Raw genomic sequence first — 13,213 nt, 5'->3', positions numbered from 1 at the left:
CTTGGCAAGCTCTCTGGAAAGTTGTTGAAAAATTGTGCAAAATTGAGCTTGAAGAGGCAGAAGTTTTATGAATCCCCTCCCCCACCTTATACCCTCACTGTTCATTATCATTAGAATTTCCCAGTAGCCCAGCAAGGACCCTACTGCAACATGTACAGGCATCTTGTATATCGGCACATTGTAGGGGAATATTTTAACTGGGAATTGTTTATCTCTTACTTATTCTGAATGGAAACACATCATGCCGCAGTAAACTCAATATAATCTGTATATTTTTAACAAACACATAAGTATATACAAGACATTGTCCTTGTCAAAATGCATAAGTTAAAAAAAAATGAATTAATAAATAAAAGCATCTAGTTCTCAAACCAGATTGAGTCAACGAAAAGTGTTATGTTCCGGGATTTAAGTGACATAAAGTGTCCATTATATGACAAGTATCTGAATGATAATAATAAATAATAATAACAATAATAATATAAATAATAATAACATAAAATAAGGAAATTAAATATATTGGCACAGTCTAAACGAGGCAGGTGGGGAGTGAGGCAGACGGCTTAGAGAGCGGAATGAATCTGCATGTGATACCGAAATTCCTCCATCTCCATGAAGTTTTGTCCACACATGGTGCAGCTGTAGCCTTTCTCCTTGGCGTGTGTGCGACGCACGTGGCTGTCATGTGCAGCGTGGGATGCAAAGGCTTTGCCGCAGTGTTTGCACTTAAAGGGCTTCTCTCCAGAATGTTGCCGTATGTGGGTGCGGAGGATACTGGAAGCTGTAAATGCCTAAATGAAAGAAAAGAGAAAGAGATGAAGTGTTGATCCAAAAAGTATTGATGGAAATGTGGTGGGGGCCATTTACAGACAGTGGAGTCTCTGAGATACAGATGATGATTAACGCGTGTACACTTTACTAGTTCATTAAAGGGGTCTTCCCATCTCATAATGTATGACATATCCACAAGATAGGCTATAAATGCCTGATAAACGCAGGTTTTACTTCTGGAACCTTGCCTATCTGGAGTATATGGGCCATCACAGCCATGTCCGATCTGCTTCCAGTGACCGGAAGTGGCCAGGAAACCTAAAGCAGTTAAATGGCTGTTTTATGCACTTACTCTCACAGAGATTAATGGAAGTTGCCTACATAACATAGCACTGCCACCTATCTTCTAACCATTAAAGGAGTACTCTAGAGGGGAAAAATATATTTTCAAATCAACTGGTGGCAGAAAGTTAAACAGATTTGTAAATTACTTTTAAAAATCTTAATCCTTCCAGTACTTATCAGCTGCTGTATACTACAGTTCTCCTTTAAAGAAAAAAATCCATATCAATTGGTGTCAGAAAGTTACACAAGTTTGTAATCCTTTGTAAATCCTACCAGTACTTATCAGCTGCTGTATGCACCAAAGTTGTGTAGTTATTACCAGTCTGACCACAGTGCTCTCTGCTGCCACCTCTGTCCATGTCAGGAACTGTCCAGAGTGAGAGAAAATCCCTATAGTAAACCTCTCCTACTCCGGAGAGTTCCTGGCGCGAACAGGTGTCAGCAGAGAGCACTGTGGTCAGATTGAAAAGAACCACACAACTTTGGTGCATACAGCAGCTGATAAGTACTGGAAGGATTTACAAAGGATTACAAACTTGTGTAACTTTCTGACACCAATTGATTTGGATTTTTTTCTTTAAAGGAGAACTCCAGTGGAAACAAGAAAAAACTAATATTTTCAACTGGTGCCTTTGCAGATTTGTAAATTACTTCTATAAAAAAAAAAAATCTTAATCCTTCCAGTACTTATTATCTGTTATATAAAACAGAGTAATTTGTGACTTTCTTTTCTGTCTGACAACAGTGTTCTCTGCTAAAACTTCTGCAGGAATTTTGCAGATTAGAATCATATCCCCATAGAAAACCTCTCCTGCTCTGAACAGTTCCTGACAAGGACAGAGGTGTCAGCAGAGAGCACTGTTGTCAGACAGAAAATACATTCACAAATATATCTGTAGTATGCAGCAGCTGATAAGTACTGGAAGGGTTAAGATTTTTAAATAGAAGTAATTTACAAATCTGTTTAACTTTCTTGCACCAGTTGATTAGGGCAAAAATATTTTATCCCCTATCCAAAGGATAAGGATAAGCAACTTTTCCTGTGGACAGGTTTTAATAAATCTCCCCCTAAGTGTATATTTCCACATTTTGGCAGCAATAATTGTGGTATTTCACACACATCTCAGGTGAATATACTGTATCTCTGACTAATGGTTTAATAAAATAGACTTTTATACAAGAATGGATGAGATTTGCTGTAAACATCTAATCAAATTTCGATAACCGTCTGTATTTTGTATAATCCCTATTTTATAAAGCAACAAAATCTCAACATTATTAATAGGGAAGAACGTTGTTGTTACCTTGTTGCAATAGACGCACTTGTAAGGTCTTTCACCGGAGTGAACTCTCATGTGCTTGTTCAGACTAGATGACTGGGAGAAACTCTTCCCGCACACTGTGCACTGTAATAAAATAGAGATATAAGTCAAATGATAGAGAGACAATATTAATAAGTATCGGTAAGTATGCATGGGACTCCAGGCATATAAAAGCAATGTCGTCCTAAAGAGTTTAAAAACATAGTCATCCCCTATATCAAAAGCGTATCTACTAAAATTGAAATATTGTAGATATTGTTAACGGGACAACGAAGAAGTGGGCTCATGAAACAAATGATTACTGGCTCTTAGCTGATGGCTGGTGGCAAAGTGATTAAAACATATTTTTTACAGTACTGAGTTGCAGCGTGCATGCTTCCTCCCTCCACCACCCTTCCCTGCCCTATGTGATTCATACCCTAAAGCAGGGGTCTCAAACTGGTAGCCCTCCAGATACTGCAAAACTTCAACTCCCAGCATTTCTGACAGCCATTAGCTGCAGCAATCTGGGGATGTCCAGGCATGCTGGGAGTTGAAGTTTTGCAACATCTGGAGGGCCGCCAGTTTGAGACCCCTGCCCTAAAGTATCCCAATTTTCTGTGAATTTGAACTATAATCTTTCACTTGATCACTGCTTTATTTCATCCTACCTCTAGTTTGGTATTACTGACGCTCTAATATACTTTACAAAACTATTCAGTATAATAAATACAATACATACAAATGGAAATAAATGGCAGCTGAAATACTTTATAGCAAGTGTACCTCCAGCTGTTGCAAATATACTATATATATATATATATATATATATATATATATATATATATATATAACTATAACTCCCAGCATGCCCTCAAACTACAATTAATAGTAAACATATAAATCATTATTCTGCAATCATCTAGCCCAGTGTTTCCCAAGCAGGGTGCCTCCAGCTGTTGCAAAACTACAACTCCCAGCATGTCCTCAAACTACAATTAATAGTAAACATATAAATCATTATTCTGCGACCATCTAGCTCAGTGTCTCCAGAGCAGGGCACCTGCAGCTGTTGCAAAACTACAACTCCCAGCATGCCCGGACAGCCTTTGGCTGTCCGGGCATGCTGGGAGTTGTAATTTTGCAACAGCTGGAGGCACTCTGGTTGGAAAACACTTGGATATACTGGATCTTTTCATAGCTAGCTATACAGAATTCACTAGGTACTGTATTTAGGGCCTGGTTATGGTTCCTACCCAGGTTCTAATTTGTATAACAGAGAAAAAGAACCACGTATTGATCGTAGACACCTCTCTAATATTACGTACAATACATTTGTTCCAAATATGTGTAAAACACTCAGGAAAATCATCTCAGCCAACTGAGCTGTTAAATAATGTAACGTGGCCCATGAAATGGAAGTGTGTCTCAGCGAGCCAGACCTGGATCTGTTTCAGTTTACGAGCCTTACAGATCTAAATAAGGGGCCTCCAGTCAAACCCGACTGAGATAATGGCAGCCACCCATGACTTAACCCTTCCTCTACTGGAGAGCAAAGACCATTTATCACTGGATCCTGCTGTAGTTGGGAGCAATCTGAAGAATATGTCGAGCTGGTGCTTGTAGTTCCACAGTAATTTGAAAAAGCATTCTGTCCAGTGTTAGAAAGCAAAATAGACTCAATGAAGATTACTTTGCTCTTTTTTTAATTTTTTTTATTTTATTTTTTATAAAATGTCAACCTATACCACTGCACTCTACAGTTAAAGAGAATAGAAAACAGACTAAGGCTTTGTTCCCATTCATCTGGCATCTGGCATATTTGCCATCCAGTATGCAGGCACTAGATCAAGAAGCACTGTATGCAAGGTTTTTTGACTTAGCAAGTCCACATTGGATGGCAAAGGTGCCAGTTGGTTCATAGGTCCGGCACCATGTCCCATTTCAGCTTATGGGGCATCAGATCTAGCCCCATTCCCATTCATGGTGATGCCAGATCACCAGAAATACGTCATCCCAACCTTACAATTTTAGACTATTCTGGCAGAGATCTATCCAGATAAGTATTTTTATGCAAAAACACCTAAACTGATACCTCAGCTGATGCAAAAATACATTGGTTGTCATCAGGCAGATTCTCTATTTCTATAGAAGAAAAATTATGAGCTGGATAGGAAAAGGCTGCACATGGGTTGGCTAGGCTAGGGGGCACATAGGTGGGGGAATGGTTTGAAGAGGGAGGATTTTTATTGGACATATACTGTATGGGGGCACAGAGGAGGCCAAACTACTAAATAAAGGCACAGAGGAGGCCTAACTACGATATGGGGTACAAAGGGGGCCTAGCTACTACATGGGGGCACAGAAGGGGCCTAATACTATATGGGGGCACAAAGGGGCCCAAATACTCTATGAGGGCACAGAGAGCTCATAACTACTATATAATGGCACAGAAGGGAGCCTAATGCTATATGGGGGAACAGAGGAGGCCAAACTATTATATGAGGTACAAAGGGGGCCTAGCTACTACATGGGAGCACAGACGGGGCCTAATACTATATGGGGGCACAGAGGGGCCCAAATACTCTATGGGAGCACAGAGAGCTCATAACTACTATATAATGGCACAAAATGCTATATGGGGGAACAGAAGAGGTCAAACTACTATATAAAGGCACAGAGGAGACCTAACTACTATATGGGCTACAAAGGGGGCCTAGCTACTACATGGGAGCACAGAAGGGGCCTAATACTATATGGGGGCACAGAGGGGCCCAAATACTCTATGGGGGCACAGAGAGCTCATAACTACTATATAATGGCACAGAAGGGAGCCTAATGCTATGTGGGGGAACAGAGGAGGCCAAACTACTATATAAAGGCACAGAGGAGACCTAACTACTATATGGAGTACAAAGGGGGCCTAGCTACTATATGGGAGCACAGACGGGGCCTTATACTATATGGGGGCACAGAGGGGCCCAAATACTCTATGGGGGCACAGAGAGCTCATAACTACTACATAATGGCACAGAGGGGAGCCTAATGCTTTATGGGGCACAGAGGGGCCTTAACTGGTAAAACTGGTATTATTGGTAATGTTGGTTTTGGTATACTGGATTTGGTCAGTAACGGTATGATGGGTATATTTATAGTGTTAAAGGGGTACTTCGGTGGGATCTTTTTTTTTTTTCTTAATCAACTGGTGCCAGAAAGTTAAACAGATTTGTAAATTACTTCTGTTAAAAAATCTTAATCTTTCCATTACTTATTAGCTGCTGAATACTACAGAGGAAATTATTTTCTTCTTGGGACACAGTGCTCTCTGCTAACATCACGAGCACAGTGCTCTCTGCTGACATCTCTGTCCATTTTAGGATCTGTCCAGAGCAGCATATGTTTGCTATGAGGATTTTCTCCCACTCTGGACCCAGTTAAGAAGCTAATCCCCATAGCAAACCTCTTCTACACTGTGCAGTTCACGAGACAGAGATGTCAGCAGAGAGCACTGCTGCCAGACAGAAAACAACAACTCAACTTCAGCAGCTGATAATTATTGAAAGGATTAAGATTTTTTAATAGAAGTAATTTACAAATCTGTTTAACTTTCTGGAGCCAGTTGATATAAAAAAATAAAAATAAAAAAAATAAAAAAGTTTTTCCCTGGAATACCCCTTTAAGGGGGCTATTCCGGATTAGAAAAACATAGCTGGGAGTTGTAGTTTTGAAACAGCTGGAGGCACCCTAGTTGGCAAACACTGAGTTGAAGAATAACGCGTCCTGACTACACTCACCTTATGTGGTCGGTGCTTCTCATGAACATGTAAGATGTGGATCCTCAGCCTGTCCCTCTTCTCAAAGGACCTCTTACACAGATGGCAGGGAAACTTCCTGTCCCCCTGGTCCACACAGCGGGTGTACTTCAGGTGCTTGTCCCGGTAATATTTATAGGCGAACACTTTACCACATCTCTCACACTTGAATCCCTCTCCAGGTTCTGTAGGAATAAGAGATAAATACAGGATGACATCTCTGAACAGATCAGACATTGCCCTTATTCTGTTATATATACATGTGCATTAACTCCAAACAAGAGAAAAATCACAGGGGGCTCATGCTCTAGTGGACGTATAGATGGAAGGATAATGAGAGTTGTACTTTCCAATAGGTGAATCATTAGCAGCTAATGACTGAGCAGATAATCCTGCCCATCAGAATATGCTAATGTCAATAACAATTAACTGAGCCTGCTGGATCTGCCCGGACTCAGCTGACAACTGATTTCTCTTGTAAGGATTACAGCACATGATTTACCTGTCTATAGTGGATCACACCCACTAAACAGCTCATGATCACACTGTATTACATTGTGTGTGATTTATGTGTTATCTGAGGGATAATAAATAATATCAGGATTATTCTACTGTACTAAATTATGCTTTACTGTATTATTATATTTTAACCTGCTATCATATAACAATAAAGGTATTTTTTCGTTATGTTAGTGTTCCCCAACCTGTGGCTCTCCAGCTGTTTTAATTCTCTAACTAACATCATGCCCTGATGGGGATTGTAGTATTGCAACAGCTGGAGAGCCACTGGTTTTGGAACACTGTCTTATGTAATAGGATGATCACCTAATTTACAGTATTATAATGTATTTATTTATTTTTATTACTATTATTATTCTCATTATCATTATTATTATCATTAATATTATCGTTATCATCATTATTATCATCATTATTATTATCATTAATATTATCATTATCATCATTATTATCATCATTATTATTATCATTAATATTATCATTATCATCATTATTATCATCATCATTATTATTATCATTATTATTATCATTTATATTATCATTATCATTATTATTATTATTATGATTAATATTATCATTATTATTATTAATATTATCATTATCATTATTATTATCATCAATATTATCATTATTATCATTTATATTATCATTATCATTATTATTATTATTATTATTATTATTAATATTATCATTATTATTATTAATATTATCATTATCATTATTATTATCATCAATATTATCATTATTATCATTAATATTATCATTATTATTTAAAATTTGGAATGCAACTAACATAAACATTATGATGATGGATATGAGTAGTAGTACTAGTATACTGAATAATAATAATAATAATAATAAAGGTAATGTAATATGCTATTATATTATGAATGTAATTTAATTTGTCATATAATGCACAGGGATAACGTGCAGATATATCAGACAACTAAATTATGATATTGTATAAGGAGGTGGTCGCATACACTATCTACACATCCATAATATAAATATTTACCTCTATATTTTATACATACATGTTGTATTGATGTTTTATTATATTATATTGTGTTATGTTAGATTATAATATATATATATATATATATATATATATATATATATATATATACACATATATATATCTTTTTTTACATATAATATATATATATATATATATATATATATATATATTTATATATATGAAAAATCATAAAATGTTGCAGTATCTTGTAATACCTTTTTTATTGGACTAACAGCATTTTGTAGAGACAAGCTTTCAGGATTCCTCCCTTTATCAAGTTCAAAGCAAGTAAATTCTGTTAGTCCAATAAAAAAGGCGTATTACAAGACACTGCAACATTTTATGATTTGCATCTGCATCACTGGACTAATACAGATACTCAAATTTACACTCTATATATATATATATATATATATATATATATATATATATATATATATAAACCAAAGTAATGCAGCACTGCTTGGCTAGAACAACTGCAGTGGGTGCCAGCGCCCAAAAACCTGGTAAAGGTCCATGTAGATAAAAACCAAAAATTGGCACAGCACTCCAAGAGATTAAAAAAATTCAAAAGAGACAAAAGAAAACTTGTCTCTACAAAATTCTCTTAGTCCAATAAAAAAGGTATTACAAGACACTGCAACATTTTATGATTTGCATCTATATATATATATATATATATATATATATATATATACATACACACACATACACATATATTACCTTGCATTGTTACCTATTTTGCTCTGCTTTGTATGGTGTGTTATACTTTTCTATTGCATTATATGGTATGTTTTGCTCCTACTACAAGATAGTATAAGAGGATACAGTAAAGGGGATGCAGGTAGGTGGCATACATACCTTCAATCTGCTGGAAGGGAGTTTTGCCTTCATCCATGCCCTTGAGGCTGACAGGGATGCCCAGGAACTGCAGATAACAGTCTCCATACCAGACCAGCATCTCCTGTCCGGGGGCGATCTCCTTGCAGGTCTCATAGTAAATGTTTCCCTCACACTGAACCGCGATCAGGTTTTGTTCCTCTGGGAATCGGGCACAATTCACAAGCGACATCCAATTACCGCATGCCCCCTTCCCGTCTATAAAGTGACTGAGCCTGCCGTCCTCAAAAATCTGCCGGAGAAACCAACAAAATACATCTATGAATCATATGTCACTATATACCAGGGTTTCACAACTAGGGGGCCTCCAGCTGTTGCAACACTACAACTCCCAGCATGCCCAGACAGCCGAAGGCTGTCTGGGCATGCTGGGAGTTGTAGTGTTGCAACAGCTGGAGGCACCCTGGTTGGGTAACAATAGTATATACTGTAAATAGGATATGGAAATGATACTAAAACTAATAAAAAATGTGCCAAGACATCTATTGTGACAGTAATATTGGTATTATAAATATTGGGTATTATAACATTTTAAAAATGTTTAATAAAAACAGAACGATGTAACACAAGTTGAGCAGCATTATTGTAAACCTTATGATGTTTATGATCTTATTCTTCTATAAAACACTGAATTGGCTACAAATTAAACAACAACAAGAACAGAACTATGATTGACTTAATGATTGCATTAGATAAAGGACAATAATAACAAAAAGATGATGATTATTATTAATGATAATAATAACAATAATAAAATAATAATAATAATATTATTATAAAGGATAATAATATAATAATACAATAATAATATAAAGGATAATATTATTATAAAGGATAATAATAACAATAATAATATTATCAAGGATAATAATAACAATAATAATATTAATAACAATGATAATATCAATAATAAAATAATAATAATAATAATATTATAAAGGATAATAATAATAAAATAATAATAAAATAATAGTTATAATAATATTATTATTATTACAAGAACATATAGAAATGATGAAGATGCAAATCTGCATCACTGGACTAATACGGCTACTCAAATTTCCCAGAAATGATGAGAAATTAGGAGGTTAGGTAATTAAACTATGATAAATATAAGAAGTAATGTGTAGTGGAAGAAAATGTAAATGGTAAAAATATAACAGTAGGAATATCACAATATTTGTATGTGATAAATTCAATAAAATCACTAGAAATATAAAGAAAAGAAATTAGAGACATTGTAATAAATAAATGATTATTATATAAAAATGGTAAGAATATAAATAGAAAAAAACTGTTCTGAAATAATATATAAAAAAATAAAGAAATAAATGTGATATTCCGATTAGAACGACTATGGTAGGAGGGTGCACCTACAGTTTCGTGGTGGTCACAGTACATATAGAGAGGATGAGAGTAGTAGTGCCTCCTCACCTCCCACATCACTGAGTTGTCGTCATAGGTCTTGATCTCGCTGGTGTTCACCACTCGCCCCTGGAATGGGCCGTACCTGACCCCTTTGGGGATGACACTTGTACTGAATACCCCGGACTTGGCTAATTCTCCATATTTCGTTTTCAGAACCGTCAGTCCTACAAAATATACAGATTCTGATCAGTATCTTTCCTCTTCCTCATGGCAGAAACCAATGTAATGGAAGGAGATAATTCTATGGATGAAGGTACCTTCTGGGAACTGCAAAGCTTCTCTGTCCAGGACTTGGGGCTCAACTGCTGTAGAAAAATCATACTGTTACTTTATGGATATGTATAGGGATGGATAGATATTAGATAGATAGAGAGAGAGAGAGAGAGAGAGAGAGAGAGAGAGAGAGAGAGAGAGAGAGAGAGAGAGAGAGAGAGAGAGAGAGAGAGAGAGAGAGATAATAGATAGATATGAGATAGATAGATAGATAGATATTGATAAACATAGAATAATAGATAGATAAATAAATGTATAGTTAGATATTATTAGATATAAAGATTAGAAAGATAGCTAATCGATGATCTAATAAATATAAATAGATAGATATTAATAAACAGAGAATAATAGATAGATGATAGATAGATAATAGATAGAAAGATACATAAATAGAATTATAGAGATAGATATATGTAGATAGAAGGATATATATAGAGAGAGATAGGATAGATGTAGATAGAAAGATAGATAGAGAGATAGATACTGTAGATAGATAGATAGATAGAGATACATAGATAGAGATAAATGGATAGATAGATAGACAGAGATAAATAAATAGATAGAGAGATGCTGTAGATAGAGAGATACTGTAGATAGATAGATAGAGATAGATAAATAGATATAGATATATATATATAGAGAGAGAGAGAGATAAATGGATAGATAGATATAGATAGATACTGTAGATAGATAGATATAGATAAATAAATAGATAGGTGGATGGATAGATAGATAGATAGATAGATAGATAAATAGATAGGTAGATAGATAGATAGATAATAGATAGATAGATGATAGATAGATAGATAGATAGATAATAGATAGATAGATTATAGATAGATAGATAATAGATAGATAGATAGATAGATAATAGATAGATAGATAGATAATAGATAGATAGATAATAGATAGATAGATGATAGATAGATAGATAATAGATAGATAGATAGATAGATAGATAGATGATAGATAGATAGATAGATGATAGATAGATAGATAATAGATAGATAGATAGATAGATAGATAATAGATTGATAGATAGATAGATAATAGATAGATAGATAGATAGATAGATAGATAATAGATAGATGATAGATAGATAGATAATAGATAGATAGATAGATAGATAGAAGAAAAAATCTTGTCCACAGCACCAAAGTTCATGAAAAAATATGTGTTTTTATTCCATAAAAGGTGTCAATACAACAGCGACGTTTCAGTCAGCTCAACCTGACCTTTCTCAAGCATCACACAACCAGTGCTAACCATATCTTTATAGAGGCACTAATTACAAATGGTACCAATTAATGTGCAGAATTAATCATTAATTCTGCACATTAATTGGTACCATTTGTAATTAGTGCCTCTATAAAGATATGGTTAGCACTGGTTGTGTGATGCTTGAGAAAGGTCAGGTTGAGCTGACTGAAACGTCGCTGTTGTATTGACACCTTTTATGGAATAAAAACACATATTTTTTCATGAACTTTGGTGCTGTGGACAAGATTTTTTCTTCTGTTTGAACGATGATCCCCTAACCAAGGATCCAGGAGCTGCGTGCACCCCCTCACGATAATTTTTTTTCTTCTATTTGGCTGTGCTGTTCTTCTTCTACTACTAGATAGATAGATAGATAGATAGCTAATAGATAGATAGATGATAGATAATTACCGGTACAGGTGTGGGGGATGCGGAGCCCGGAGATGACATGTGGGGTTCGGTTCTGGGGTCTCTGGTCCTGGGGGGGGCCCATGTATCCATAGAGAACATTGTGCAGATCTTCCCCTGTGAAGTGATATATGGTTCCTGGGCTCATCACCTCCAGACCAGTGGAGCTCACTATGGGGAGCCCTCTGCACTTTTTGGATTTGTGGCTCTGGGGGGAATAATTTTGGAGCCCTGCCCCCAGTCCATTACTAGTATTACTGTAGGGGACTTCTTTAGTGCTCGGTCCGGTCAGGGTTTTGCCAAACACAGGGTATGGAGGAGGCGGGTGGGGGAAGAAGGGTTCACCTGGAGAACTGTGGGCGAGGATGGAGGAGATGTCCCTGAAATGAATGGGCCCCAGGGGGGAAGATTTGGTGACCAGTCTTCCCAAAGACTTCAGAGGATTGAACAAGTCATTGGGGTTATTGGGCAGGAGGCCCAGGTAGGGGTTAACATGGGGCAGAAATGCTGGCAAATAGGAGGCTATGCTTGTGGGGAGCCGGTCATTACATGGGCCGGGGAGAATGCTGTTGGGCATAGACACTGCCATCCTCAATTCTTTCCTCCAGTCTCTGCAAAAATAAATTCCAAAAATAGAAAGAAATCTTTTTATAATAGTAATTATTATCTAATAGATGAAATACAGTGTGAAGAACTAAAAACAAAAAAAATCCTATTAAACAGCCATAATACATCCAACAATCCATTTCAGTCCTTTACTTCAGTGGTCTCCAACCTGCGGACCTCCAGATGTTGCAAAACTACAACTCCCAGCATGCCCGGACAGCCAACGGCTGTCCGGGCATGCTGGGAGTTGTAGTTTTGCAACATCTGGAGGCCCGCAGGTTGAAGACCACTGCTTTACTTTATATAATGGGAACAGGACAAAGACAATGGAACGAATCCTTATTGTCGGACTCGGAATGATAAAATAAATAACAAAAACACAGTAACATTTTATAATGTAAATATAAAATTGGAAATTTTTTTGTATTACTATTTATTAATTTTTTTATTGTTTTCCTGCTAGTGATCAAACCCATCGAATTACCATAACTTTTTGGATCCTGCAAATGGAATTCTAATAAATTATGTTTACAGAATACAGACAAGTCTTTTATTCCATTACTAAAAAATAT

At 36.2% G+C, this 13,213-nt stretch overlaps 1 protein-coding gene across 1 annotated transcript; it reads right to left on the bottom strand.

Moving 5' to 3' along the window:
• Nucleotides 1-213: 213 nt before the first annotated feature.
• On the bottom strand, nt 214-12,624 carry PRDM14 (PR/SET domain 14). Its single transcript, XM_056523012.1, has 7 exons — nt 12,381-12,624; nt 10,352-10,399; nt 10,101-10,258; nt 8,628-8,898; nt 6,212-6,414; nt 2,421-2,522; nt 214-791 (listed from the first exon to the last, which is right to left on the bottom strand). The coding sequence occupies exons 1-7, from the start codon at nt 12,622-12,624 to the stop codon at nt 564-566; spliced, it is 1,254 nt and encodes a 417-aa protein (XP_056378987.1). The 3' UTR covers nt 214-563.
• Between the last annotated feature and the right edge of the window lie 589 nt (nt 12,625-13,213).

The sequence above is a fragment of the Hyla sarda genome, chromosome 5 (genome assembly GCF_029499605.1).
Source record: "Hyla sarda isolate aHylSar1 chromosome 5, aHylSar1.hap1, whole genome shotgun sequence".
NCBI classification, from domain to species: Eukaryota; Metazoa; Chordata; class Amphibia; order Anura; family Hylidae; genus Hyla; species Hyla sarda.
The sequence above is the reverse complement of the archived record's forward strand: the minus strand, read 5'-3'. Positions and strand labels throughout refer to the sequence as shown.

What these genes read in the sequence shown, in the direction of transcription:
- PRDM14 (XM_056523012.1), bottom strand. Translation starts at nt 12,624, where the DNA reads ATGGCAGTGTCTATGCCCAACAGCATTCTCCCCGGCCCATGTAATGAC. An exon ending in TCCCTTCCAGCAGATTGAAG is followed by an intron (nt 6,415 to 8,627) that starts GTATGTATGCCA and finishes TTATTCCTACAG; the next exon opens with AACCTGGAGAGGGATTCAAG. An exon ending in AGAAGCACCGACCACATAAG is followed by an intron (nt 2,523 to 6,211) that starts GTGAGTGTAGTC and finishes ATTTTATTACAG; the next exon opens with TGCACAGTGTGCGGGAAGAG.